This window comes from Galeopterus variegatus, unplaced genomic scaffold (genome assembly GCF_000696425.1).
Source record: "Galeopterus variegatus unplaced genomic scaffold, G_variegatus-3.0.2 Scaffold960, whole genome shotgun sequence".
NCBI classification, from domain to species: domain Eukaryota; kingdom Metazoa; phylum Chordata; class Mammalia; order Dermoptera; family Cynocephalidae; genus Galeopterus; species Galeopterus variegatus.
Genome location: NW_007727071.1, coordinates 394,694 through 419,297, shown reverse-complemented (window position 1 = coordinate 419,297; position 24,604 = coordinate 394,694). Strand labels below are relative to the sequence as shown.

Here is a 24,604-nt window from a genome sequence, read left to right as displayed (position 1 = left end):
TTCCAGCTCCTGGAGCCAGGCGTCCTGAGGGCGTAATTCTTTCTCATAGAGCAGCCCCCCACTGAGGGTAACAACAGTTAACATTCACACAGGGATGAAGTGTAAATATCAGCTCTTGTTATGAGCTCTTAGTGGGAAGCCTGTGTCACCAGGTGCCAATCAGCCTTTTACCTGGACTACTTTGTTCAGTTTGCAAAGCAGCCACGTGGGGACAGGACATCCTGTTTTCAGATAAGGCATCTGAGGCACAGGGCACTGAAGAGTGCTGGAGGAGCCCCGTGGGCCCAGGCCTGCCAGGGCCCCAACACTGTCACACTGGCCCCCATCACCCTCGCAACTCGAGAAGGGTCACACACTTTAGTTTTTGCAGCACTCCTGCGTTCTCAGCGAGCCGTTTTGCTCTTCATGGTCCTGGGGAGGCCCTGATACTGCAGGGAGCAGAGGTCCCTCTGGCTTCTGCATCCAGCTCATTTGCACCCTGGTCTTCAGACATGTGTCCTGAAGACAGAGCTTGCAGATGCACCACTACAGCAGGTGCACGTGGTCTCCTCATTCATACTCTTTTGGGCCACTCGCAGAACTCAGTCATTGCAAGTTGTGTTCCTTCTGGGTCTGGGTAGACAGACGTGTCAGGCAGAGTCTCTATCCCAGGAAGCCTGGGCATGTGGACCTCTGCAGCACCAGGGGACTTTCCTCTCGTGCAGTTAGACGTGACAGAGACGTTGACTGGTCTTTTTTCCCCTTTCAGTGGCTGAATGAAGAGAGGATCATCCAGAGACTGGTGGAGTTGATCCATCCAAGTCAGGACGAAGATGTGAGTGGGACGCTCCCAGAGCCACCTTTTTGCATGAAGCCCCCGTCTTGCTGCCCAGGGGGGTGGGGGAGGGAACTAGTTAGACATTTTCCCTCCTTTAATCAAGCACTGACTTCTAGGCTTTTTTTTTTTTTTTTTTTTTTTTTTTAAAAAAAAAAAAAAATTTTTTTAAATTTTTTTTTAAAAAAAAATTTTTTTTTTTTTTTAAAAAAAAAAAAAAATTTTTTTAAATTTTTTTTTAAAAAAAAATTTTTTTTTTTTTTTAAAAAAAAAAAAAAATTTTTTTAAATTTTTTTTTAAAAAAAAATTTTTTTTTTTTTTTAAAAAAAAAAAAAAATTTTTTTAAATTTTTTTTTAAAAAAAAATTTTTTTTTTTTTTTAAAAAAAAAAAAAAATTTTTTTAAATTTTTTTTTAAAAAAAAATTTTTTTTTTTTTTTAAAAAAAAAAAAAAATTTTTTTAAATTTTTTTTTAAAAAAAAATTTTTTTTTTTTTTTTTTTTTGCTAAAAAGTAACAACATATGTGTTCTAAAAACAATTCTAACAGAATTGTATTAGTTATCTATGGTTGAGGAGCAAATTACTCAAAACTTAGTTGCTTATAAAACAAGTATTTTTTTTTTTTCTCTTTTTTATAACCAGTGTTTCTATCTCTAGCAACATCAGTTTCTATGGGTCAGGGATCTGGATCTGGCTTAGTGGCTTCTCTGCTCAGGTCCTCTCACAAGACTGCAGTCATCTCGGGGCTCAACTGCGGGTGGGTCCACTTTTGTGGCCATGAGTGTGTGGCAGTGTCTAGTTCCTGGGGGCTGTTGGCCGAGGTTGCCCTCAGTCCTGCACTGTATGGGGCTCTGCACAGGGTGGCTCACGGTGTGCATGGTGTCCCTCAAGTGAGCAGGACAGGGTCAGTCTTCTGTAAATGCATCTCTGTAGCCCTCACTCAAGCTTGTTCCGCTCTTTAGATGTGAGTGGCTAGGTTCAGCCCACACTCAAGGACATGGGGTTTACAAGGCCGTGAATTCCAGGAGGGAGTCATTGGGGGCCTCCTAGAAGCCACCCATCATAAATCTAGAAGCATGTCAGGTGACCATGGGGCTTCCTCTCTCAGCCACCCCCTCCCTGCTCCCTACAGTAATAACTGTTGAGAGTTTGGGGTATACCCTGAAAGGCCTTTTTATGCATCTTAAATTCACACACACACACACACACACACTGTCCTCAGCAGTTTTGAAGACAGTGGTACCAACTTGTGTCTGAGGCTTTTGCTACTGCCTGGCCCCTCTACTTTGTTCCCCGTAAACCCACAGTGCTAGCCAGACAGTTGGGAGAGGACGTGTTGGTGTCTGTGGGAAGGGAGAGCCAACGTAGCTGCTTTTGTTTTTCCCTCAAGCCGTCCCGCGAGTATTTCCCTCTACCTCAGTCTCCCCATAGTATGGACACCAGTGCTGCAAGGACTCAGGGGCTGTTTCTCTCTCAGTCATCTTCATCTCCCCCCACGGAATACCCTCCACGTGGTCAGCAAGTACACGTGTAAACTAACGTGTACTGAACCAATGGGATCTAGACTTTCATGGGAGGGGTGAGGGGTGTTCATGTTTCCCTGGAAAGGTTGAGTCTCTGTTTTCTCTGTAGCAACTTCCCTAGGTTCATTAGCTCACAAGAGTCATCCTGGATCATCATAGCTACTTATTATCAGATTGATAGCACACTGTCGATAACACGGTCATATATTCAGTATATCTCTAAACTGGATCAAGATACAGAGCAGTATCTGCATAGCATATTTGACCATTATGAGCCCCATTTTGAATACCTAGGGATAGTTTAGTACAGCTAAAAAAAAAAAAAATTAACCAGATCTATGTTTTGACCATAGAAAAGGCAGACACAGGCTTCTTTGAAATAAACCTGTTGGTCTGGAACCTTTGTACAAAACCGGTTTAGAGAAAGTCTGACATCGGTCAGAGAAGCAAGCTGTGGCTCGCATGCGTCTTCCGCCTGGCAGGCTGTCCCTGCTGACGGTCCTCCTCGGTTTCCCTTGTCTTTTCAGAGGCAGTCGAATGCTTCTCAGGCACTCTGTGACATTGTCAGGCTGGGCAGAGACCAGGGCAGTCAGCTTCAGGAGGCTCTGGAGCCAGACCCCCTGCTCACAACGCTGGAGTCGTGAGTGCTGGGCACCATGGTGCTGGGGGTGTCCCCAAGCCCTGCTCGATGCTGCTGCCACCACTTCTGATTCAGATTCTGATGAGCTGGTTGGGAAATGCTCCCCTAGGTTCAGAGCCCAAGTTAACCTGATCGGCTTGTTTCTTAGGGAAGGAGTCTTCAAGGGATTCTCCTGACAGGTCCAGAGAGTTGAGGCCAGCAGGGGCAGGAGCCTTGTCAGAGCCCTTGGCACCTGGCCTTGAGCCTGAGCATGTTTAGGGTGTTGCTGGGGTCCCCCAAGGGGAGGAAGGGCCGTCCATGCATCTTTGTCTGTGTCTGCTCTGCCAGGCAGTGACCTCCGTGTGTGTCCGACAGGCAGGACTGTGTGGAGCAGCTTCTGAAGAACATGTTCAACGGAGACCAGACCGAGAGCTGCCTCGTCAGCGGGATGCAGGTGTTACTCACCTTGCTGGAGACAAGGCGGGCTGGGTGAGTCTTTCTCTCAAGGGAAAGCATTGTGGCGAGCTGACTCTGACACTGCAGAGACATGGCTGCCCAGATGAGCTGTCTGGGTTATGTCCTTTGTATTTTAAATTAGGTTTTGATTTTGCAAGTAATAACATGGATAGACTCCCCTTGTTGGAAAGGTCAACTTTAAGGTTGCAACCAAGTCCCCTGTGATAATGCACCCTCAGTCATGGTCCCACCCCAGCCTAAAGACAGCGACTGTCACCAGTTGGCAGGTGTTTATAGACACATGCAAAATAGGTGTGGTTGGCAGGTTTTCCCCGAGGACTGTCCTGACTGGTCCCTGAGTGTGCGCGTGTGTGTCTGCTGCAGGTTTCCACTGTGGCACATTGTTACTTGTTTACACAATTGTCTCCTGTGCCCAACTGTGTGCCCTGCAGAGCAGGGCATGTGTTGTGTCCCTTGTGTCTCCTGAGCCTGCGCAGATGAATGGTCCCTGTTGAGCGCTGAACTCAGTACTTCGTTTCAAGGCAGCTGTCCTCTCTTGTGTCACCAAATGTGGGGGCCCAAGCAGACACAGAAAACTGAGGTGTGGCCCCTCCTCTTTAATTGCTCCCAGTCTGGTACAGGACAGTAAGCATGATGCGATGCAGTGGGTAAATGCAGTGGACACACACTCAGTGCCACGTTGTGGGGTCCACAAGAACAGATCACCTGGGGGCTGGTGGTTGTGGCCTCATGGTCAAGAGTTTATCTGAGAGGTTCACGTAGTCAGAGACAATCCCTGGGGAAAGGTAGCAGGGGTCCTTGTGTGGGCACAGGCATGGATGTGGTATATGGGTGGGGAGGGGTGAGCTTGCTCAGAGGGACCCCCGTGCTGTGACCCCTAGGGAGGTCACCATACTGGCTGTCCTCAGGCACGGCTGTTGTAGGCCTGTCAAGGCAGAGATGGTGAGTGGGAAGAGACAGACAACAGCAGAAACCAGTTTGGGTGAAAGGTTGAGTTCACTAGGGGTACAGGTGCCTTCAAGGATGCCAGGTAGAAATTTCAGGAAGTGTCTGACCCTGTTGCTCTGGGGGCCAACGCGAGCCAATGAGCCTGTCCCAGGAGGACACCCTGTGAGCAGCAGCGGAGACAGCAGTGTGGGCGTTGTCCTCTGGTGCTCCCCTCGGGCTCCTCCCAGGTCCTTGAGCCCAATCCGTGGAGTCAGGTTCCCTGCAGCCTGGGCCACGCTGCTCCCGGGATGCTTCTGTCCGCTCTGTTCCATCACGTGCTGGGTTAATGGTCTCCCTCTCCCAAGGTGCCTGTAGTCCCTTATTTCCACACACGGGAGAAAACTTCATTTAGCCCTCCAGCACTGATAGCCTATGCTTTTTTAAAAAGAAAAAAAAAGAACAGGCAAATGATAAGAAATTGGCTTAATCTTGGTAGTGGGATTATTAGCAACCTCTCTCTGGCACTACCAAATACATATTTAGTTTATTACCTAAAAATAGAATTATGACATTGTGATCATTTTCTCCAGTTAGGCAACCAGAGTATTGATTTTTTTATCTTCGTAAACTCAGGAAGCCTGGGCCTCTTCTGAGGGCTGAGCCCAACACTTCAGTGATGGAGGGGACGGTGTAAAAGTTAGGAAAATAGAGATAAATCAGCTGTTTCTCTGCTTTTATATTCTTTTATGTATTTAAATTTTTTTCTATAATGACCATGTATTCATTTTATAATTAGAAAAAGTGTTAAAATAAATATCTCAGAGAAACTTGCTTGAAAAAGCCAAAGCAACAATGGCCAGTCCTGCCCCCTTTTTCTCAGCTGAGGATGGTGGACAACAGGGGATGTTTCCAAAGCAGGTGCAGGGAACGGCCCCACCAGGGCTGAGGGGCAGCGGGAAACCAGTCCGGCTTTCTCACCGGCTGTGCGCTCGTGGGGATCAGCTGGAAATGTTTTCCTGGAGGCCTCCGGCACCTTTCTCTTCTCTCTGGACTGGCCACCAAATCATGTGTGGAGGCCTTGTGTAGTCTCACTTTTGAGATTTCTTTTTGGGAAAATTAAAAAGAGCTCTTTTGGAGGAAGACAGTGAGTAGAAGCGCTGGCAGGGTGAGTGGGGTGTGGACCAGGCACTGGGTGTGCCACCCCGTCTCCATCTACTCTCCTCGTCCACAGGACAGAGGGTTTGGTGGACCCCTTCTCTCAGGGACTGGAAAGGCCGTGTGCTGTCAGCAGCAGCGTCCTGCACGGCATTGAGCCGTGGCTGAAGGACTTCCACCAGCTCCTGCTCAACCCGCCAAAGGTAAGTGGCCATGGACGGCTGTTGGGGGCCTTTGCAGACATTGTAGGATAGGATGGTTTGCAAGGAGGGGACCCTGCCGTTTATCCTGATGAGGCAGAGTGTGGGTGCATGGTCTCTGACCCCACCATTCCCAGACCCTCACTTGAGAACCGCCAGGTAGATGCCAAACAGGTGTTTCCAGGACCACCCCCAGATCTATGAATGTCTGTCTCTGCCTCTGAAGGGAGGACTGAGGGTTGGATGTTTTACAGTCTGCCCAGGCCTGGCCTCCACATCAGGGTCCCCCAGCCAAGGGACTCTCGGCTCCTGAGGGAGGTCACATTGAAGAGGGTGATGGGCAGCCAGGGCCGCCTCCCTGTTTGTCCTGTCTCACCTGTGAGCCCCTCCGCATTCCCAGCGATTCTCCTTGGCCCCCAGTCTGATCTACCTGCGACTTATTCATCAAATCGCTCATTGTCTGCCTCCCCCACTAGCAAGTGAGCTTCATGGAGACAGAGGTTCTGTTTTGTCAGCCTGAACATTCCGTTAATGAAAAGGGAAAGTGTTATGTGGACCATGAGGGGGTCAGAAAATACCCATGTCCAGCCTGATGAGGCAGCTTTCCCACATTAGTCCTGAGGCGTGTTCCAGAGAGCCCCATGCCTCTGACTGGTACCGGTGGCTCTCTCCAGGACACATCTCATATGTTGAGGGGCATGGCCCTTGGGCCTGGTGGACCCAGGCCAGAGTGCCCTGGGCTTCCTCAGAGTGGCCAACCACCCTCATCCACTCTGTGTGGGGCCCTAAGGGGAGCAGTGGGGTTCTTTACCTGCTGCCCCCTCATTTCCTCTTGTAGGCAGCCTTGCCTTGAGGAGCCCGCACATGCATGCCCCGCTCATGGAGCAGTGGCCATGCTGGTCACAAGGCTCCAAGTGGGTGGTGCCTCCTGTGTTTGCAGAAAAAAGCAATCCTGACCACCATCGGTGTGCTGGAGGAGCCCCTGGGGAACACCCGTCTGCATGGTGCTCGCCTCATGGCCGCGCTGCTGCACACAAACACGCCCAGCATCAACCAGGAGCTCTGCCGGCTCAACACCATGGACCTCCTGCTGGTGAGTAGGCTGCGCACCAGCCCTGCCGGTCTGTGCGTGTGTCCTACACGACCCGAGGCCAGACGTACGGATAGGCTGGGGCAGCAGAGCAGGGTCTAGCAGAGGTCTGCCCTGGTGAGCTTCTGGCCCCAGGTCCCAGGGTATGACCACGGGTCCCTGGTGGAACCCTCTGAGCAGCAGGCAGACGAGCCTAGGCTGTGCCTCACAGGAGGCAGTGAGTCTGCCGTAGAATTGCCCTGAAAGCCAAGGGTAGGGTTCTAATCCTGCTTGAGGAATGGGGTAATACATCCATCTCCTTTCTCATATTCTGACTTAATGTAGCTCTTAAATATAAAACGTCCTAAAAGAGAAGCTCTGCGTCTTCCACAATAGGTCACCCTAACAGGTCACCCTGCTAGTTCTTATCAAAGCCAGTGGGAAATGCTGCTCCACTCAGCTGATGCTGCCTGTGACCTGTGGGATGCTCTGGGTGTCTGAGAAGAGGGATGGGTGGGCAGTGACAGCCAAGCAGTGCTACTGCCTCTTATAAAAATAAGAAGAAGAGGGGCCAGCCCATGGCTCACTCGGGAGAGTGCGGTGCTGATAGCATCAGGGCCACGGGTTCGGATCCCATATAGGGATGGCTGGTTGCTCACTGGGTGAGCGTGGTGCTGACAACACCAAGTCAAGGGTTAAGATCCCCTTACCGGTCATCTTTTAAAAATAAAAAATAAAAATAAAAAATAAGAGGAAGAGTATGGGACAGAGGATTCTTTTGAAGAGAGAAAAAGTAAAGTAGATCTTTTTAAATTGCTGCTCGGCTGATCCAGACTGGGATTTCAATTACAGATGTGCCTAATAACTCAGGCAGCAGGGCCCGCTGCAGAGAGCATAGGGCTGCTCCCGTGAGAAGAGGGTGCCAATGGACAGGGCCTCGCCCTAAATGGGTGCTGTTGGCAGGCACAGCCCCTCTCCTCTGCCTTGCCTTTGGGCCTCTGCTCAGGGGAAACTGGGATCTCCCTGCATTTCAGTCTCAGATGAGCCAGCCTCGGAACTGGGACTGAAGAACTGTCTGCCTCAGAAGTTCTTCCAGCATTTAGAAGATATTAGGCACATCTGAGATTGAAATCCCAGTCTGGATCAAGGGAGCAGCAATTTAAAAAGATCTACTTTACCTTTTCTCTGTTCAAAAGAGTTCCCTGTCCCACACTCTTCCTCTTATTTTTATTGTGGTAAAGTAGCATAACATAAAATTTACCATTTGAACCATTTTTAAATTCAGTGGCAAGCATATTCACAATGTTGTATGACCATTACACAACCTATTCTCAGAACTTACTCGTTTCCCAGAGACTCTGTGCCAGTTAAACACTGACTCCCCACTGCCCTTGCCCCAGCCCCTGGCAACCACCACTCTACCTGTGTCCCTGAATCTGACTCTTCTAGGTACGTTGTGTAAGTGGAATCACAGAGTATTTATCTCTTTGTGACTGGCTTATTTTACTTAGCATAATCTCTTCAAGGTTCGTCCAGTGTTGTAGCATATGTCAAGATTTTCTTCCCTTTTAAGGCTGAGTAAGATGTCATCGTACGTATAGACCACGTTTTGTTTATCCAGTCATCCATCAGAGGGCCCTTGGGTGGCTTCCACCTTTTGGCTGCTGTGGATATTGCTGCCATGAACGAGGGTGCACAAGTCTCTGTTTGAGTCCCTGCTTTCAGTTCTTTTGGATATATACCTAACAGTGGGATTGTGGGATCATGTGGCAATTCTCTGCTTAACTTTTTAAGGAACCTCCGAACTGTTTCTGACAGTGGCTCTATTGTTTTAGATCTCAACAACAGGCTCCCGTCTCTCCACATCCTCACCAACACTTGTTGTTTTTCTTTTTTTTTTTTTTTAATAATTTTTCTAAGGGCCGGCCTGTGGCTCACTCGGTAGAGTGCGGTGCTGATAACACCAAGGCCGCGGGTTCGGATCCCACATAGGGATGGCCGGTTTGCTCACTGGCTGAGCGTGGTGCTGACACCACCAAGCCAAGGGGTGAGATCCCCTTACCGGTCATCTTTTTAAAAAAAAATAAAATAAAATAATTTTTCTAATGGGTGTGAAGAGGTATCTTACAGTGGTTTTGATTTGCATTTCCCTAAAGATTAAAGATGTTGAGTATTTTTTCATGTGCTCGTTAACCATTTGTATGTCGTCTTTGGAGAAATGTCTATCCAATTCCTCTGCCCATGTCTGAATTGTTTTTTTGTATGAGTTATAGGAGTTGTTTACATATTCTGGATATTAATCCTTTTTTTATCAGATACATGATTTGCAGATATATTCTCCTTTTCTATGGGTTATCTTTTTACTCTCTTTGACACTCAAAATTCTAATTTTGATGATACCCACCTTGTGTTTTTTTCTTTTGTTGCATGTGCTTTTGGTGTCATATCCAAGAAATCATTGCCAAATCCAATGTTATAAAGCATTTCCTCTGTGTTTTGTTCAAGGAGTTTTATAGTTTTAGCTCCTTTTTTTTTTTTTTTTGGTAGCTGGCCAGTAAGGGGATCTGAACCTGTGACGTTGGTGTGATCAGGCTGCACTCTAGCCAACTGAGCTAACCAGCCAACCCAGTTTTATTTCTCAAGTTTAGGTCTTTCATCCATTTTGAGTTAATTCTTGTATATGGTGTTAGGTAAGAGCCCAACTTCATTTTTCGCATGTGGATGTCCAGTTTTCCCAGCACCATTTGTTGAAGAGACTGTCCTTTCCCTGTTGAGTGATCTTGGCACCTTGTTGAAAATGATTTGATCATATACGTGTTAGTCTTCCAGCTTCATTCTTCTTTTTTTTCTCCCCAAGATTGTTTTGGCTATTCTGGGTCCCTTGAGATTCCATATGAATTTTAGAATGAGTATTTTTTCTATTTCTTTTTTCTTTTTTTAATTGAAACATAGTTGATTGTAGATATCTGTGGGATGCTGCATTGAGTATCAATACTTGTGTGCAATATATGATGCTCAAATCAGGATAATTAGTAGGGTTTTTCTATTTCTACAAAGAAAAAAAAAAGCTGTTGATATTTTGATAGAGATTGCATTGAATTTGTAGATCACTTTGGGTTGTATTGTCTTTTTAACAAGATTAAATCTTCCAATCCATGTGCAAGAGTGTCTTTCTAGCAGGTCTTCTTTAAATTCTTTCAGCAGTGCTTTGTAGTTTTCAGTGTACAAGTCTTTCACCTCCTTGGTTTAATTCATTTGTAAGTATTTTATTCTTTTGGATGCTATCATACATGAAATTGTTTTCTTTTTTTTTTTTAAAAAAAGATGACCAGTGGGCCGGCCCGGTGGCGCACTGGATAAGTGCGCCGCTTGGGAGGTGCGGCGGCGCTCCCGCCCGAGGGTTCGGATCCCACATACAGACCGGTTCCCGCTCACTGGCTGAGCGAGGCGCGGGAGCAACACCGAGGGTTGCAATCCCGTTGCCGGTCCCCGGTCCGGTGCGGGGGCAACACTGAGGGTTGCGATCCGTTGCTGGACACGGAAAAAGACAAAAAGACAAAAAAAAAAAAGATGACCAGTAAGCGGATCTTAACCCTTGACTTGGTGTTGTCAGCACCACGCTCAGCCAGTGAGCGAACCGGCCATCCCTATATGGGATCCGAACCCGGGGCCTTGGTGTTATCAGCACCGCACTCTCCCGAGTGAGCCATGGGCCGGCCCTGAAATTGTTTTCTTAATTTCCTTCCTGAATAGTTCATTGCTACTGTGTGGAAATGTGATTGATTTTTGTGTGTTGATTTTGTACCTACAACTTTGCTGTATTTGTTTATTAGCTCTAACAACTTATGTGGAATCTTTAGAATTTTCTACATATCAAGTAATTTGGGAACAGAGATAATTTTACTTCTTCCTTCTAATTTGGATCCCTTTTCTTTCTTTTCCTTTCCTAATTGCTCTGAGTAGAACTTCTAGTAGTACTATGTTAAGTAGAAGAAGTGAGAACAGACATCCTTGCCTTGTTTCTTATCTTAGAGGAAAAGTTTTCAGTCTTTCAACATTGAGTGTATGGTTAGCTGTGGACTTCTAGATATTTTTTCATGTTGAGAAAATTTCCTTCTATTCTTAGTTTATTGAGTGTTTTTTATCAAGAACGTATGTTGCATTTTGTCAAATGATTTTTCTGCATGAATTGAGATGGTCATTTTTTGTTTTTTTTTTCTTCATTCTGTTAATATATTACCTTGATCGATTTCCATATGTTGAACCATCCTTGCATTCCAAGAATAAATCCCACTTTGCCATGGTGTATAAATCTTTTAATACGATGCTGAATTTGGTTTGCTAGTGTTTTGTATTGATATTACATAAGGAATATTGGTCTATAGTTTTCTTTTCTTGTAGTGTCCTTGTCTGGCTTTGGTATGAGGGTAATGCTGGCCTCATAGAATGAATTAGGAAGAGTTCTCTCCTCTTTAATTTTTGAAAGAGTTTAAGAAGGGTTAGTGTTAATTCTTCTTTAAATGTTTTGTAGAATTCACCAGTGAAGCCCTCTGATCTGGGCTTTTCTTTGTTGAGAGATGGGGTCTAACTCCCTATTGCAGATGAGATAACACAGTGAAGCCACCTCCAAGGTTGCTCAGTCACAGGCAGAGAAGGTGAAGCCAAGATTTGGGATTGTGTTTCTGTGCAGGAGAAGTACAAGTAGACAGGCTTTCTGCCATTCTTTAGCTTTCAATTCCCTGGTGTGTAGGATGGACCCAAACTCATCTTCCCGTGTGGAGTCTACACCCATCACTCCGCACACCCCTGTCCTTCTCCATGTGGGCCGAGGGGGTCTGGACGCAGGCTGCTGAGGCCCCTGGAGTGTGTAAGGTGGTGGTAGGGGTGAGGAGAGGTGTGCCCATGCTCCTCTCCCTGCCAGCTTAGGGGTCAGGGATCGAGGGCAGGTTTCTGTGCTTTTCCTTTCCCTCCCTGTCCTGGTCTGGAAGAGGCTGTGTGGGAAACAGGGGACAACAGCCATCCTCATTCAGCCACCTCTGTCCCCAAGGGAGCCCCAAGACTGCCAGAACTTCCTCTGGGCTTCAGCCTGTGCTGAGGCTTTGACCCCCTCAGGGATTATGGAATATGCACCTCCTGGTCTCCCATCTGTACGGTGGAAGATTCCCTGTTCTGCTCATCCTGGATGGAATCCCCATGTGTCTGAGAGTTTAACCACTTCCAGTAACTCATAGGTCAAAGACAAAATCATAACGGAAATTTTCAAATACCTAGAACTGAAGAATAATAAAAATGCTGCTTAGCAAAATGTGTAGAATGTAATTAATGTGAATTTTCCAGGGAAACGTATAGCCTTTTAAAGACTTAACACTGGAAAAGAAGAAAAGCTAAAAATTAATGAGTTGAGCTTCTAACTTAGGGACAAAAGCATAAACCCACAGAAAGTGGGAAGGCCATCATTCAAGCAAGAGCAGAGATTAATGAGACAGAAAGAAAGCAGCATGCAGGAGCTGGAAGGACGGGGCAGCTCTTTGAAGAGCCACCTGGCCACCTGGAGACTAGATGCTTGAGAAGTTGGAGACGGTGCCTGGGAATGATTCCCGTTCACCTTTGTGATTCAGCCATTAGGAGAAAACCAATCTGAGAACTTTCTTCTGTTCTCTGTTTACCCAGGACTTGTTTTTTAAGTACAGCTGGAACAACTTTCTGCACTTGCAAGTGGAACTGTGCATAGCCGCTATTCTCTCCCACACTGCCCGCGAGGAGCCGGGAGAAGCCCGTGGATCCCAGAGCAGGGCGGAGCCTCTGCCTGGGAACGAGAACAGGAACCTGGAGGCCCCCCAGCCTCCCGCCAGCCTCCCTGAGAACACAATGGTGACTCACGTAAGTGTAGGCCAGGGTCCCGCTGGTCCCTGCAGCCTCAGCCCACCTCAGCCCACTCACACTGTCATTGCTGGTGCACCAGGCCCTCCTGCGTCGTCTCCTCCAGCCCTCATGTGCGGTGGGTGGGGCTGCTCTCCTTTTACCCACAGGGACACTCAGTCATGAAGAAATGTCGGGTTTGCAGGGGTCCCAGAGCTAGTGTCAGGGAAGCGAGAGGGAAGGCGGCGTTAGTGTCAGGTCAGTCCTGCCCCCCAGGAGGCACACGGCCTCCCAAGTCCTGCTGCTGCTCTGCTGCAAGCAGCCCTGTCATGGGAGAGGGAGCCTTGTGTGCCACAGGTCAGTCCATGGTCGTAACCAGACCACAAAGGAAAATGCAAGGGGAAGAGAGACGGCGTCAGAGTCTCACGAGAAAACATTCTAGGGTTTTTGACCAACCTTTCAAAAACTAGATGCATTAACCCTCTCTATGACACTCTTCTCTCCTCCTCCCATGATGCTGTCCCCCAGGTGCTGTCCCCCCAGGTCCTGTCTCCCCAGGTGCTGTCCCCCCAGGTGCTGTCCCCCCAGGTGCTATCCCTCCAGGTGCTATCTCCCACAGGTCCTGTCCCCCCTCCATCTTGTCTCCCCCAGGTCTTGTCCCCCCCCAGGTCTTGTCCCCACCAGGTGTTGTCCTCCCCCATGCTGTCCCCACCCCCACAGTCACACAGTTGTGTGCTCAGACTGTCTCCTCCCCAGGCTGTGTCTGGTTCTCTTTCTGCTCCACATCTAGTGCTGTGCCTAGCAAAGGGCAGGCCTCAGTCAGTGTTTGCAGGAAGGAAGGAAGCAACTTGGTACCACGAGCAGGGCTCAGACCCCACCTGTGGCTGCTCTCCTGGGAGGGCCGGGGGTGGTGGGAGGACGGGCTGGACCAGACTTCACAGCTGACAGGAGGGCAGAGACTTGGGAAGGAGTCCCCAGGTCTCTGGTCAGAGGCCTCATGGACAGTGGGGCTTGAGTGGTCTTGAAGGCCTCTTTCCTGCCTGCCCTTGACAGGTGTCCGGGGCACTTTCTGTGTGCCAGTGTGGCAGGGATAATCCTGCACAGGTAGGGTCCAGTCTAGCTACAACTGAAGGCCCAGTGAGCAAACAGCCAGGGCCGGTGGTTCCAGTGATGAGAGCCACATGGGGGAAGGGGGATATTCAGGGGCCGTGCAGGTCAGTAAGGGACCCTCACCCAGAGAGAGAGGCCATGGGTGTCCCAGGTAGAGGAGATGCCCTGTGTCAGGGCCTGGAGGCGAGAAAGCACTGAGGGCCCTTCTGGGGGAGGAGGTGGGAGAGTGGCCAGAGGCGGAAGCCCAGGGGCAGGGGCAGGGGCAGGGGTGTTCCAGGAGGCTGGAAGGGAATGGAGAGTGTCCTTTTATCCCACTGGTCCTCATTTTCAGGGTACTTGACAGCAGGGCCTTTGAAGCCCTGGGTAGCGCCTGCCTCCAGTGTTGTGTGGGAACCACAGGGGCCAGGGCTGTACCAGTCACGTCCCACAGGGCCCTGGTGCAGATGTGCTGGCCCACTGCCCACAGGGTCCACGCAGACAGGTGGCTGCTGTGGCCCTGCCCAGCCCAGGGTGAGTGGAGGTGTGCGTACGGCCCTGCAGACTCTGATTCATGCCGCCTGCCCCCTCCCCACAGCTGTTCCAGAAGTGCTGCCTGGTACAGAGGATCCTGGAGGCCTGGGAAGCCAATGACCACACACAGTAAGAGCTGCATGGGCCCGGTGAGGTTGTACCCTGGGGATCTGGGCCTGGCCAGTTGGGGATGTGGAGCTGCACTTCACCAGGGCATGGGCGACACCATGCCCCGGCCTCCCAGCTTGGTGTGGGTCGTCTGGGGTGTGTGGTATGGCCCCCTGCCTGGGCAAACAGCTGTAAATGCTGCCTGGGAAGGACACAGGAGATGACGAGGGGCAGGTGAGTGGCAGCCGGGCCTGGGCTGTGTCCGGGCACAGCCCCTCCCCCAGGAGTCCACCCAGCCTGTCTGGCCCAGGCTTTGCCCACTGTGGGTCCCATGTCTATTCTTGATCTTCCACAAGAACTTGACACCCCTGTCAGCCCTGTACACAGGGATGTGGTTTTACTTTAGTATTCTGTGTCTTCTGCTTACCTGGTGTCCCCTGGGTCAGGAATGTCCTGCTTATTGTCCTGTGCCCTGGGCCTAGGGCCGTCCCCCAGCATTCGCTGTCCTGCCGAGAGCAGTCGGGCCCCAGGCGGTGCAGGGAGGGACTGTTGGGAGCCAGGAGGGGTCTGAGTGCAGTGGTGGGCTCGGAACCCCAGACCTGCTTGTAGAACATGCTGTGGAGAACCACGCGCAGCCCCGCGTCCCACAGAGCCTTGTGCTGAGTGCAAGCCTCGTGGCTGACAGTCCTGAGCTCAGCACCCACTCCACTACCACCACTGGTGGGACTTGGGCCAGCACCATGGCCTGTGTTTTCTTGTTTGTAAAATGGTGGTACGAGCAGTGTCTGTCTCATCAGCTCCTCTTGGTAGTGAAATTGCAATGAACCTACTGCGCATGGTGGGTGCTTTCCAAACACGCATTCTGGAGGCGAGGTTGACAGTTCAGACACTGAGCAGGGCCAGGCTGCTGTGCTGGGGGTTGGCCTGTGTCACTCGGCTCTGCCAGCAATGGGTCAGGATGGGCTGAGGCCAGGTGGCTGCCCTGATGGTGCCTGTCACTTTCAGGGCAGCGGGTGGCATGAGGCGTGGGAACATGGGCCACCTCACGCGGATTGCCAACGCCGTGGTGCAGAACCTAGAGCGGGGCCCTGTGCAGACCCACATCAGCGAGGTCATTCGAGGTGAGCCCCCATCCCCCTCACCCCCTGCTGGTCACCACGTCCGAGTCACTGCTGCCCGAGGTTGCCCTTTCCTGGTGCTGGGATGGACCATGCGCTGCCTTCGTGTTCACACCTTTCCATGTCCCATCTGTTCTCAGGGTGCTGGGTCCCGCATGTCGGTTCTGTGGGGCAGACACCCGGGGAGACCCTGTTGGGAGTCAAAGCACAAGGTGCAGGAGGCCCAGCCCCTGCCGAGCAGTGTGTGGCTCTGGCACTGGCAGATGGAGAAGGAGGTTGGGTCCCTTTCTCACAGACTGCCTGTGGTTTCTGTATTTCTGGGAGTTCCTCAGGGGGCACACCCACCAACAAACTCAGAACTCTGGTGCCACTGAAGTCCCTGTAGGGACAGGAGGTGCCACCACCTGCTCAGGCTGCTGTGCCCGTCTGTGCCAGGTCCCTGAGGGCTCACAGACAGTGCTTCCTTTGCAGGGCTCCCTGCAGATTGCCGTGGGCGCTGGGAGAGCTTCGTGGAGGAGACCCTGACAGAAACCAACCGCAAGAACACCGTGGACCTGGTGAGGAGGCCAGGCTGCTCCATGTGCAGCCGCAGTGCAGGACGGCGACAGATGCTCGACACTGGCCCCATGGCACAGGCCGAGGGAGGCAGGAGGGCAGCACTGTGGCTGGGCCACGCACCTTGCCTGCTCCTCTTGTGCGCACCTGCCGTGTGCCCCATGAGCATGTGGCCCGCCTCTGACCGGTGTCCATAACACAACCTGCCCTGTGCCAGGCTCCCTGAGGACCCCTGTGCAGAGCTGGCATTGGCCCCTTCTGTCCCACATCAGGAGCTGTGGCTTGTGGTGGAGAGCCCGATGCCTGTGACCCACAATGCGCCCTCTGCTCCAGGGAGGCTGGTCCATCACGGGCTCTCAGCCTCACCAGGCACCTCCTTCCAGCCCAGCCTCCCAGGCCCAGAGCCCTGACAAGGGCTGGGCTGGGTGGGTCTGGGATGCTGGGCCGGGCTGGGCGGGTCTGGGGCACTGGGTAGGCTCACGCTCCCGCCCCATCTGGCCTATTTTAGGTGAGCACTCACCACGTTCACTCCTCGAGTGAGGACGAGGACATTGAGGGGGCTTTCCCTAGCGAGCTGTCCCTGCAGCAGGTGAGGGTGTGGCCGGCACTCTGCACACTGCTGGGCCATTCCTGGCGCCTCAGCATGTTACAGACGTGTCCCTGGTGGCATCTCACTAGTGAAGGGGAGAGGTGGCTCATCCCCAAGCACGTGTGGGGGAGAGGGGGTCTGGGGGAAGACCCCCAAAGGCACTCACTTCACCTTGAAGAGACTGATGGGGACGCAGTGGATGAACTTGAAAGTTAAAGTAAAAGGCATCGTTTGGATGAGGCCATGGGAAACTGCAGCCTGAGTTTCAGTAGAATCTCGGGCCCTGAGCAGTCAGGGCACAGGGCCCACTGTTGCCGGAGAAGCTCGTGAACAACCAGAGAGATTCTGGTTTCCGAAGAGCCGTTTCCAGGCCTGAGGCTGCTCCTGACAGGCGCCTGTCCCTCTCAGGCTTTCTCCGAGTACCAGATCCAGCAGATGACGGCCAACTTTGTGGATCAGTTTGGCTTCAATGATGAGGAGTTTGCAGATCAGGATGACAACATCAAGTAAGTCCCCTGACATGCTGGGAGCCCCCCAGGCTGCCGGAGAGGCAGGGTCCCCCCTCCCACTCGGGTCCCCAGGGGCAGCTCCCTGTGGTCTTGCTGGGAGTGTGGCCCAGTGTCCCCCAAGGATAGCAAGTGTCACCTAGCCACGTGAAGGCACTGACATGGTTGGAGGTGCTGGCAGAGGAGGTGCTGAGGATGCTCTCCCCGGCTCTTGCAGTGCCCCATTTGACAGGATTGCAGAGATTAACTTCAACATCAGTGCTGACGAGGACAGTGTGAGTGGGCAGGGGCTTCTGCTGGGCCACATGGGCGTTTCGGTGGTGGGGCACGTACCTTGTCATCTGCCGAGAGTCGGGGGCCCTGAGCCAGCGGGTGTGCGTGGCAGGTCTGGGAGGCCTCCGTGGGAGCTTGGAACAGAGCTGCTTTCCTTGCCCGCCCTCCCTGCCCTCGAGCCAGGCGGGGATCCCACATCCTGTGAGCCGAATCACTCTGTGTGTGGGGCCAGGTCCTCCCGTCTCTCCCAGACCCTCAGAGAGCAGCCTCAGTGCTCTGTGTCCCACAGCCCAGCGCCGCTCTGTTCGAGGCCTGCTGCAGCGACCGCATCCAACCCTTTGATGATGAGGAGGAGGAGGACATCTGGGAGGACAAGGAGATGCGTTGTGCTGCCCGGGCGCCAGCCAGAGCCAGGTCTGGGAGCATGCATGCCGGTGCCCGGCCCTCTGCGGCCTCACAGTGGCCCTTGCAGGGCAGGCAACTGTCCCCTTCACTCTGGGGACTGTCCTGAGGAGGCCGGAGCCAAGCGAAGCTCCTCAGTCAGGACGCTCCCTCCTCGCCCCCAGCCCTGGGCCATCGCCACCCTCCAGGCATCTGACTGTGCATCTCCCCAGGTTTGGAGCCCCCCACACCTCAGATTGCTGCTCATGGAGTGGCCCGCAGCACAGAGTCCAGGACAGGAAAGTGGACTCGGGAGCAGACGGGGATGCACCTGGGCTGGACACCCCCCCAGCCCCTGTGCAGAACGAAGGCCCCCCCATGGAGGCTGATTCAGAAGGTAGCGCTGGGGGCCGGGCAGGGGACTCGGGTGTTGGGGACAGGATGGGGGCTTCACTGGAGCCGAGGAACCTCCGGCTGCCTGTGGTCTGGAGCCCACGTCCCTTCTGCAGGTGCCTCCACGCAGATGTTCCTGGAGGTGGGGGCTGTCCCTGCTGTTCCCCAGCTGTCCTGGCCGGTGGGTCCCAGCACAGGGTGGCTTCCCGCCCTGGTGCCCTTCTTTTGTGGGCGCTCTCTGACAGGGGAGAGGCACCCCATGCTACCTGGGTCTCAGCAGGAGCAGGGCCGCCCACCCCCAGGCTTTGCTCTTCTCACCTCTGCCCCGGGAGTGGCACTGAGGCACTCAGGACCTGAGTGAGGGGCCAGGGCTCTCTGTTGGGAGGTGCTAGGCCCTCAGCTGAGGCCGATGAGAGGAGTGTCTGTGAGGCCAAGGGCAGGCCCTGGGGGAGCCGGAGCATCCTGAGCAGGAGGCGGCAGCTGCACTCAAGGCCGGGAAGAGCTGCAGGGCCTGGCCAGCCACCCTGCCTGGGTCAGACTCGGTCCTGGGTCAGTACAGATGAGATGGAGCGTGGAGGGTGGCCCTGTCACCTCCACACCGTAGGCCCTGCTGGAGCCCCCTGGGCGTCCCACTGGTGCCTGACTGAACGCCACGTCAGCACGCCTATGGTGACTCCTGCGCACACCCCATGGGTGTTGGTGGTTTATCAGGACCCACAGGCCCTGCCTAGCTTTCAGTGTTTGGGGGCCTTGCAGCCACACTGCCCTCTTGCAGAAACTGTCCTGAGGGACTGGTGGGCACTGGCTGGAGCTCTGCCTGCTAAGACACTTGGGCAGTCAGAGCACAGCTGCAGCCTCTTCCAGGGCACAGCCGTGCTCCTGACGAGCTCTGTGTGCCCCCGGGGTGGGGGCACTGCCTCCTGTTTGCTTGCGACACCCCAGGCCAGCCCACACTTGCCGCTCAATCTCTCAGCTGCAGGCGCTGCATGGACGGCAGTGTTTGATGAGCCAGTGAACTCGACGCCTGTGGCCCCAGGAGTGGCGAGGGATGTGGGTTCCAGCGTGTGGGCGGCCAGCGCCTCAGCTCCAGAGGAGAAAGGCTGGGCCAAGTTCACCGACTTCCAGCCGTTTTGCTGGTAACGCATCACAAAAGGGGGCCATGCCACAAAGTGCCTGTCAGGGTCAGGAGGTGACCATCCCCTGAGGGCTCTTCCTGTCCTCGTCCTTGTTTGCAGCTCCGAGTCGGGGCCCAGGTGTAGCTCTCCTGTGAACACAGACCGCAGCCATGCTGAGGGCAGCCCGAGCCTGGGCTCAGAGAAAGCCTGTGAGTAGGAGCAATGTAGGCTGCACCGCGTACTCCTGCAGGTGCCTGGCCTTGCCCAGTTCCCAGCCCCCTCCTGGAGGCAGCGGCAGGAGGTGGCTTAGGCCCCAGGCATGCCTGAGTCTCAGTGGTGACGTTGGAGTTCATATACACCTGTGGGACTGGGGCGGCCATGTGCAGATGGGGAGACTCCCAGCCCTGGGGGCATGGGAGGGGCAACACAGCCACCAGGCTACCCCTGGAGCCAGGTCTGACCCAGCTGCATTGACCAGGCTGTACCCTGGGTCCCCAGCATCAGCACCGGGGTCCCAGCATGGAGAAGTGGTGGATGGACTGTCAGCAGGAGGCTGACCTGGGGCCTGATCAAATCCCCTGGCCCCCACCTGCCCAGTCAGAGGCTCAGAAGCCCCTAGGACCAGGCCTGAGAGCTCCAAGCAAAGGGACAGCCAGTGCCTGACTCTTTGTCCCAGGTGCCAGGGTCCCTTGGCATGAAGGAGCTTGTGGCCAGGCCACACAGTCTGAGCAGGGCCTCCATGGGCCTCTGCTTTGTCTGGGAACAGCGCACAGGGATGGTCCACATGGAGGACACGCAGCAGGAGTGGGAAATCCTCCTGCCCCTTCACGTGGCCCCTGTGCACAACCAGACACCCATGTGCAGGGACATGGCAGGCTGCATGTGAGCACGTTTCTGTTTCTTGTGTGCTGCACACTGGCCCCCATGGGTCTGGGGCCCCGCGGCTGTGGCGCCATGTTCAGCAGCCCCTGCCCTCCCTGGACAGCCCAGACCTCCTTGTTTTGCAGTCAGCCTGGCCTCCCCGTGTGCTTGGAATGTGTATGTTACCAGGAAGGCTCCTCTGGTGGCCTCTGACAGCAGCTCCTCCAGGGGCTCTGACAGCGAGGATGAGATGCGGAAGGCAGCTGTTGCCATGGAAGCCGTGAGCATGGGCCCCAGCCAGGAGACCCTTCTGTCCATGATGCCTGCCGCAGCCAGGACAGAAGAAGCTGGCACTGACAGGTGTGCAAGGGATGGCAGGCCTGCCTGGTCCCCCTGAGTGCATACAGTGTGGCTTCCAGAAGGAGGGCCGCAGTTCTCTGGCCCCATAGCCACAGAGGTCGAGTTTGGTCCCCAGGTCTCAGCTCCCCTGGGAGCAGCCTGAGGCCAGGCCGGGCATCCCATACTGCTGCCCCGATGGCCCCACAGCCCTGCAGAGGCCAGAGCTAATGGGGGGTGACACCATTCATTTCAGTGAAGGCTGGGAGGGAGGGTCTGGGGTCATCTTTCTTGGACGCAGTGTTCATTTTCTCTGTTGCAAGTGGTTAAGATGAGAAGACAAGGCCTGAAGGTCCCAGACAGCCCCCCAGGGACTTGGGGGCACAGCTGCCCCACAGAGGCCTGATTGGAGAGAATGATGATCATCATGGTTCAGGCCTGGCAGGGATCTGGGGCTGCCTGATGTGGGGGCACCGCCTTAACTCACCGTCCAGCCGTGTGCATCTGTGGGGCTTGCCCAGATCTTGCCTGCTGCCCCTTGCTGCCTGTGCTGAATCCCAGATACACTCTCACCTCACCTCAGACGCCTGACACCAGTCGTGCTTGGACAGTAGGATGGGGTATCTCAGGACTGCACAGATGGACAGAAGCCGAGCCTCTTTCATATACAGAGGCTGAGATCCATTCCTGGGGAGGGAGTGGAGAGGGGAGATCTCCCTCCTGGCAGGGGCTGGGGACTGTCATAGGGAACTGGAAACAGCCACAGGAGGGTAAGTTGGCTGGGGTAGACCTAAGGGAGACAGTGGGGCTGGGGCTTAAAGGGGTGATGGGTATGCCCAGCAAGGTTCTGAGCTGTGCAAAGGTCCTAAGGCCAGAGCTCCTGGTGGGTTCAGGAACAGTGAGGAAGTCCCTTGGGCAGGACCCCACCAGGAGGGGATGAAGTGCCAGTCACACAAGGCCATATGTCCAGTTGAGGACTTTGCATCTTCTCTGAGTGAAACGGCACCTGTGAGCTCGAGTCCCTTGTCCCTCACCGCTCCTGGCTCCAGGGGGAAGGGCCTGGTGGGGGTGGGGAGCTGCCCCCAGCCTGACCACCAGCGTACATGGGCATCAGGCCCTAGGTCCCAGCCCTGCTCTCTCCCCCAGTCCCGATGTTGCAATACCATGTGGTATTGGGGCTTCGGGTGTGTCCCCCAGCCAGGCTGCAAATTTAACACCTGGCTGGGTCCATCCCGTTGACGCGGTGGGTCCGGCTTTGACTCTACCCTCCTCGTGGTCTGTGCATGCAGCTCGTTCCCTGGCTCAGCCGCAGCCAAGGCACTGAACCCCTGGGCCCACATTCCAGAGGCCCGACACAGCACGGCCTCTCAGAAGACCACCCGCCCGTGGGGGCTTGGCAGCAGGGAGGGGCACGGCCCGGGGGAAACGCCAAGGCCCGAGTAGTGACTGATGGGAGGGGCCCACATTCTCCCTGATGCTGACGCAGTGAAATGGCAACAGGAAAGCCTGGGCCAGAGCACCACAAGACTCCCGAGAGGGCTTAATTCCTTCTTAAAGTTTAGAATTGCTTAAGTTCTTAAAACCTTGACCTTTTCCTAAACACCACCTAAAAAACTGCTTAACTGTGCTCTAAAAAGCAGGTAGCAGTCTGCAGAAAACTGCCATTTCCCACAGGGCTGGCTGCATAAAACTTGTTGCTTAGAGTCCTCGCTGTACATGCAGCTGTCCCAGCGGCCTGGGGTGAGCGTGCACCCACCCCCACCGCCTGAGTGCCCTTCCTGGGTCAGACACCCAGTGTCCTCCCCACAGCCAGAGGGCCTGTCTGCTGCTAGGGACTAGGCTGGGCCTTGGGGTGCCTGACCACCCCCAAAGCAGGCCTCCCCGATGCCCAGCAGCACCCTTTCTCCCTCCCACCCTGTGGCTCCCCTGCCTCTGTGCCCAGTGTAAGGTTGGAGTTGAAATCACATAGTGGGCGCATCCTAGGCCCTTGGAGAACGAGGCACTTTACAATGAACAGGATCCAAGTGCTCCCTAGGACATTTAAGGTTAGGGTGACAGGCAACTTGTCCAGTGTTTGGAACTCAGGGTGGCAGAGCTGCCTGGCAGGGCACAGCTCCTGGGCCACCCCACGGAAGGCAGGAGCAGGAGGGGGCCAAGTGCAGTGCTCCCAGGCTACCTTCTGGACTGTTCCACCTGCTGGTCCTTGGGCACGTGAGGTGGGCGGCACTGCAGAGAAGGGGCCCCCATAACGAGCCACATCTGCCACACAGGGCCAAGTGTGCTGTCGGCATGCTGCCAGACCTCGCCTGCCCTGCGCCTGCAGAAGGGACTGTGGCTGCCATCACAGCACTGAGCAAGGCTGGCCCCCTGGTGGCCACCCCAGCACTTTCTTCTGCAGTGGCCACGGCAGTCCCTTCAGGGCCCATCATTGTTGTCACCACAGCAGCCCCAGCCATGACAGCCACCCTGGGGACACTGACAAAGGACAGGTGAGCAGGTTGGACAAGGAGTACAGGGTGGGGGCTAGACGAGGCCCCACAAGCATCAGTGGCTCCAACTGCACCTCTTGTTCCTGCAGGAAGACAGATGCCCAGCTAGGAGGAGCCACCTTAAACGGTCCCGTGTGATGCTGCTGCTGATGCCCTGCCACGGTCCACCATGGCCAGGCCAAACCTTAATCATGAGAACTACCTGGTGATGCAGTTTGTTTCTTTAATTTAATTTAATTTAAAAATAAAATGCTGCATTGGTAAAGCTGGCAGCTGGAACCAGTTGGACAGCCCAGCCTGCATCTCTCCTGCCCAAATGGGTCACCCGGGCCCTGCTGGAGGACAGAGGATGACCTCGGCGCCCAGGCCTCGAGCACAGCAATAAGGTCTCAGACATGCAACCTCTGCCTGCAGGAGCCAGGGGCCACACCCCCCAGATGTTACCAGGACCCAATGGGCCAAGAAGAGGGAGCGGTAGCTGAGGCTGTTTTTACCAATTTTTTTAGACAAATATAGGAAGAGGCAAGCATTTTGCACTTTGTATCCAGCTGCAGCGCAGGGTCTCCCCTGGCTCAGGGCAGAGGCAAGGGCTTGGGCTGGGGAGACCTGACCCCCACAAATGCATGTGGGTCAAAAGCTGACTTAGCCAGGTGCCCTACCTGCCCTATGGCCCTGGGAGCTGGCATAGAACCAGGCTGCACAATTTGACTGCCTTAAAAAGACAAAAGACGAGAGCCTCTAGGCCTGATGGGCTGTCCCCATACCCAGCAGTACAGGCCAGTGGGGGGACACAGTGGGGCTCAAAGACTGGCCTCCAGCAGTGCTAGACAGGGCTGTGTTGTCCTGAAAGGGTCTGAAAGATTATTTTACGTCGAGGCCATTTTTAACGTTCTGATCATCTGACAGGGCACCCCAAACTCCCAACTCCCAATAAAAGTATGACATTCTTACTGACAAACTGTGCATCGTTAAGCTGCAGACCCAGGAGCCCTGACCTGGCGGGGGGTGGGGTGGGTGGGAAATAGACCATGTCACTACAGGTGGGCCCAAGGGTGCTGTCCTCAGAGGACCCTGCCCCTTCCTTTTCTGTCTCCCCCCTTCTGCCCTCTTTCTGGAACCCCAGGCCCCACCTCATCCTCACTGGCTCGCGGGGAGGGGCGGGTGGAGACCAGCCCAGCCAGGACGGTCCCTCCTGAAGTGACTAGGCCAGAAGGTTCTCCTTCCTCCCCGGGGGGAGGGGACCCAACCAACGCCCCGCCCTGCTCCCCACCCAGGAAACGTTAAATTGGCAGGACAAGGTCCTTCCTCCCCTTATCCCAACCCATGGGTTGCCAGGGGGTGGGGAGGGGCAGTCTCATGGCCCTCCTAGGCCCCCCCACATCTTTCCGAGTGTCCTAGCACCAGCCATCAGGGCAGGAGGAGTTGGTCACAGGCACCACTGGGGCGCGAGGGGTCCAAGGCCTTTCTTGGCTGCAACCTCCCGCCAGATGAGAACCCTCATTTGGCCCCCACAGCCCAACCAGCTCCCAAGCCTGCCCCTGCCAGCCTCCGGCGGGTCCTCCCTATCCATGGGTCTCCATAGGCACTGGCCCCTCCTTCTGCCCTGTATTTTCTGTTA

General features: G+C 54.0%; 1 protein-coding gene across 4 annotated transcripts in view; it reads left to right on the top strand.

Moving 5' to 3' along the window:
* The window catches only part of PPP6R2 (protein phosphatase 6, regulatory subunit 2), a 49,561-nt gene extending 25,617 nt beyond the window's left edge, over positions 1–23,944 (top strand). For 2 of the 4 annotated variants that reach the window (XM_008573755.1, XM_008573754.1), the window contains exons 5-23: positions 749–814; positions 2,864–2,976; positions 3,331–3,444; positions 5,591–5,717; positions 6,655–6,807; positions 12,454–12,663; positions 14,327–14,391; positions 15,376–15,491; positions 15,960–16,045; positions 16,552–16,632; positions 17,041–17,138; positions 17,356–17,413; positions 17,701–17,825; positions 18,026–18,189; positions 19,159–19,321; positions 19,421–19,509; positions 20,308–20,521; positions 22,768–22,986; positions 23,076–23,944. In XM_008573755.1, the coding sequence (XP_008571977.1) occupies positions 749–814; positions 2,864–2,976; positions 3,331–3,444; positions 5,591–5,717; positions 6,655–6,807; positions 12,454–12,663; positions 14,327–14,391; positions 15,376–15,491; positions 15,960–16,045; positions 16,552–16,632; positions 17,041–17,138; positions 17,356–17,413; positions 17,701–17,825; positions 18,026–18,189; positions 19,159–19,321; positions 19,421–19,509; positions 20,308–20,521; positions 22,768–22,986; positions 23,076–23,124 (2,310 nt within the window). In that variant the 3' untranslated portion in view covers positions 23,125–23,944. Of the gene's footprint in view, positions 1–748; positions 815–2,863; positions 2,977–3,330; positions 3,445–5,590; positions 5,718–6,654; positions 6,808–12,453; positions 12,664–14,326; positions 14,392–15,375; positions 15,492–15,959; positions 16,046–16,551; positions 16,633–17,040; positions 17,139–17,355; positions 17,414–17,700; positions 17,826–18,025; positions 18,190–19,158; positions 19,322–19,420; positions 19,510–20,307; positions 20,522–20,820; positions 21,267–22,767; positions 22,987–23,075 lie in introns of those variants that run through there. The other 2 variants (XM_008573756.1, XM_008573757.1) reach the window with 2 other exon arrangements.
* Positions 23,945–24,604: the final 660 nt, after the last annotated feature.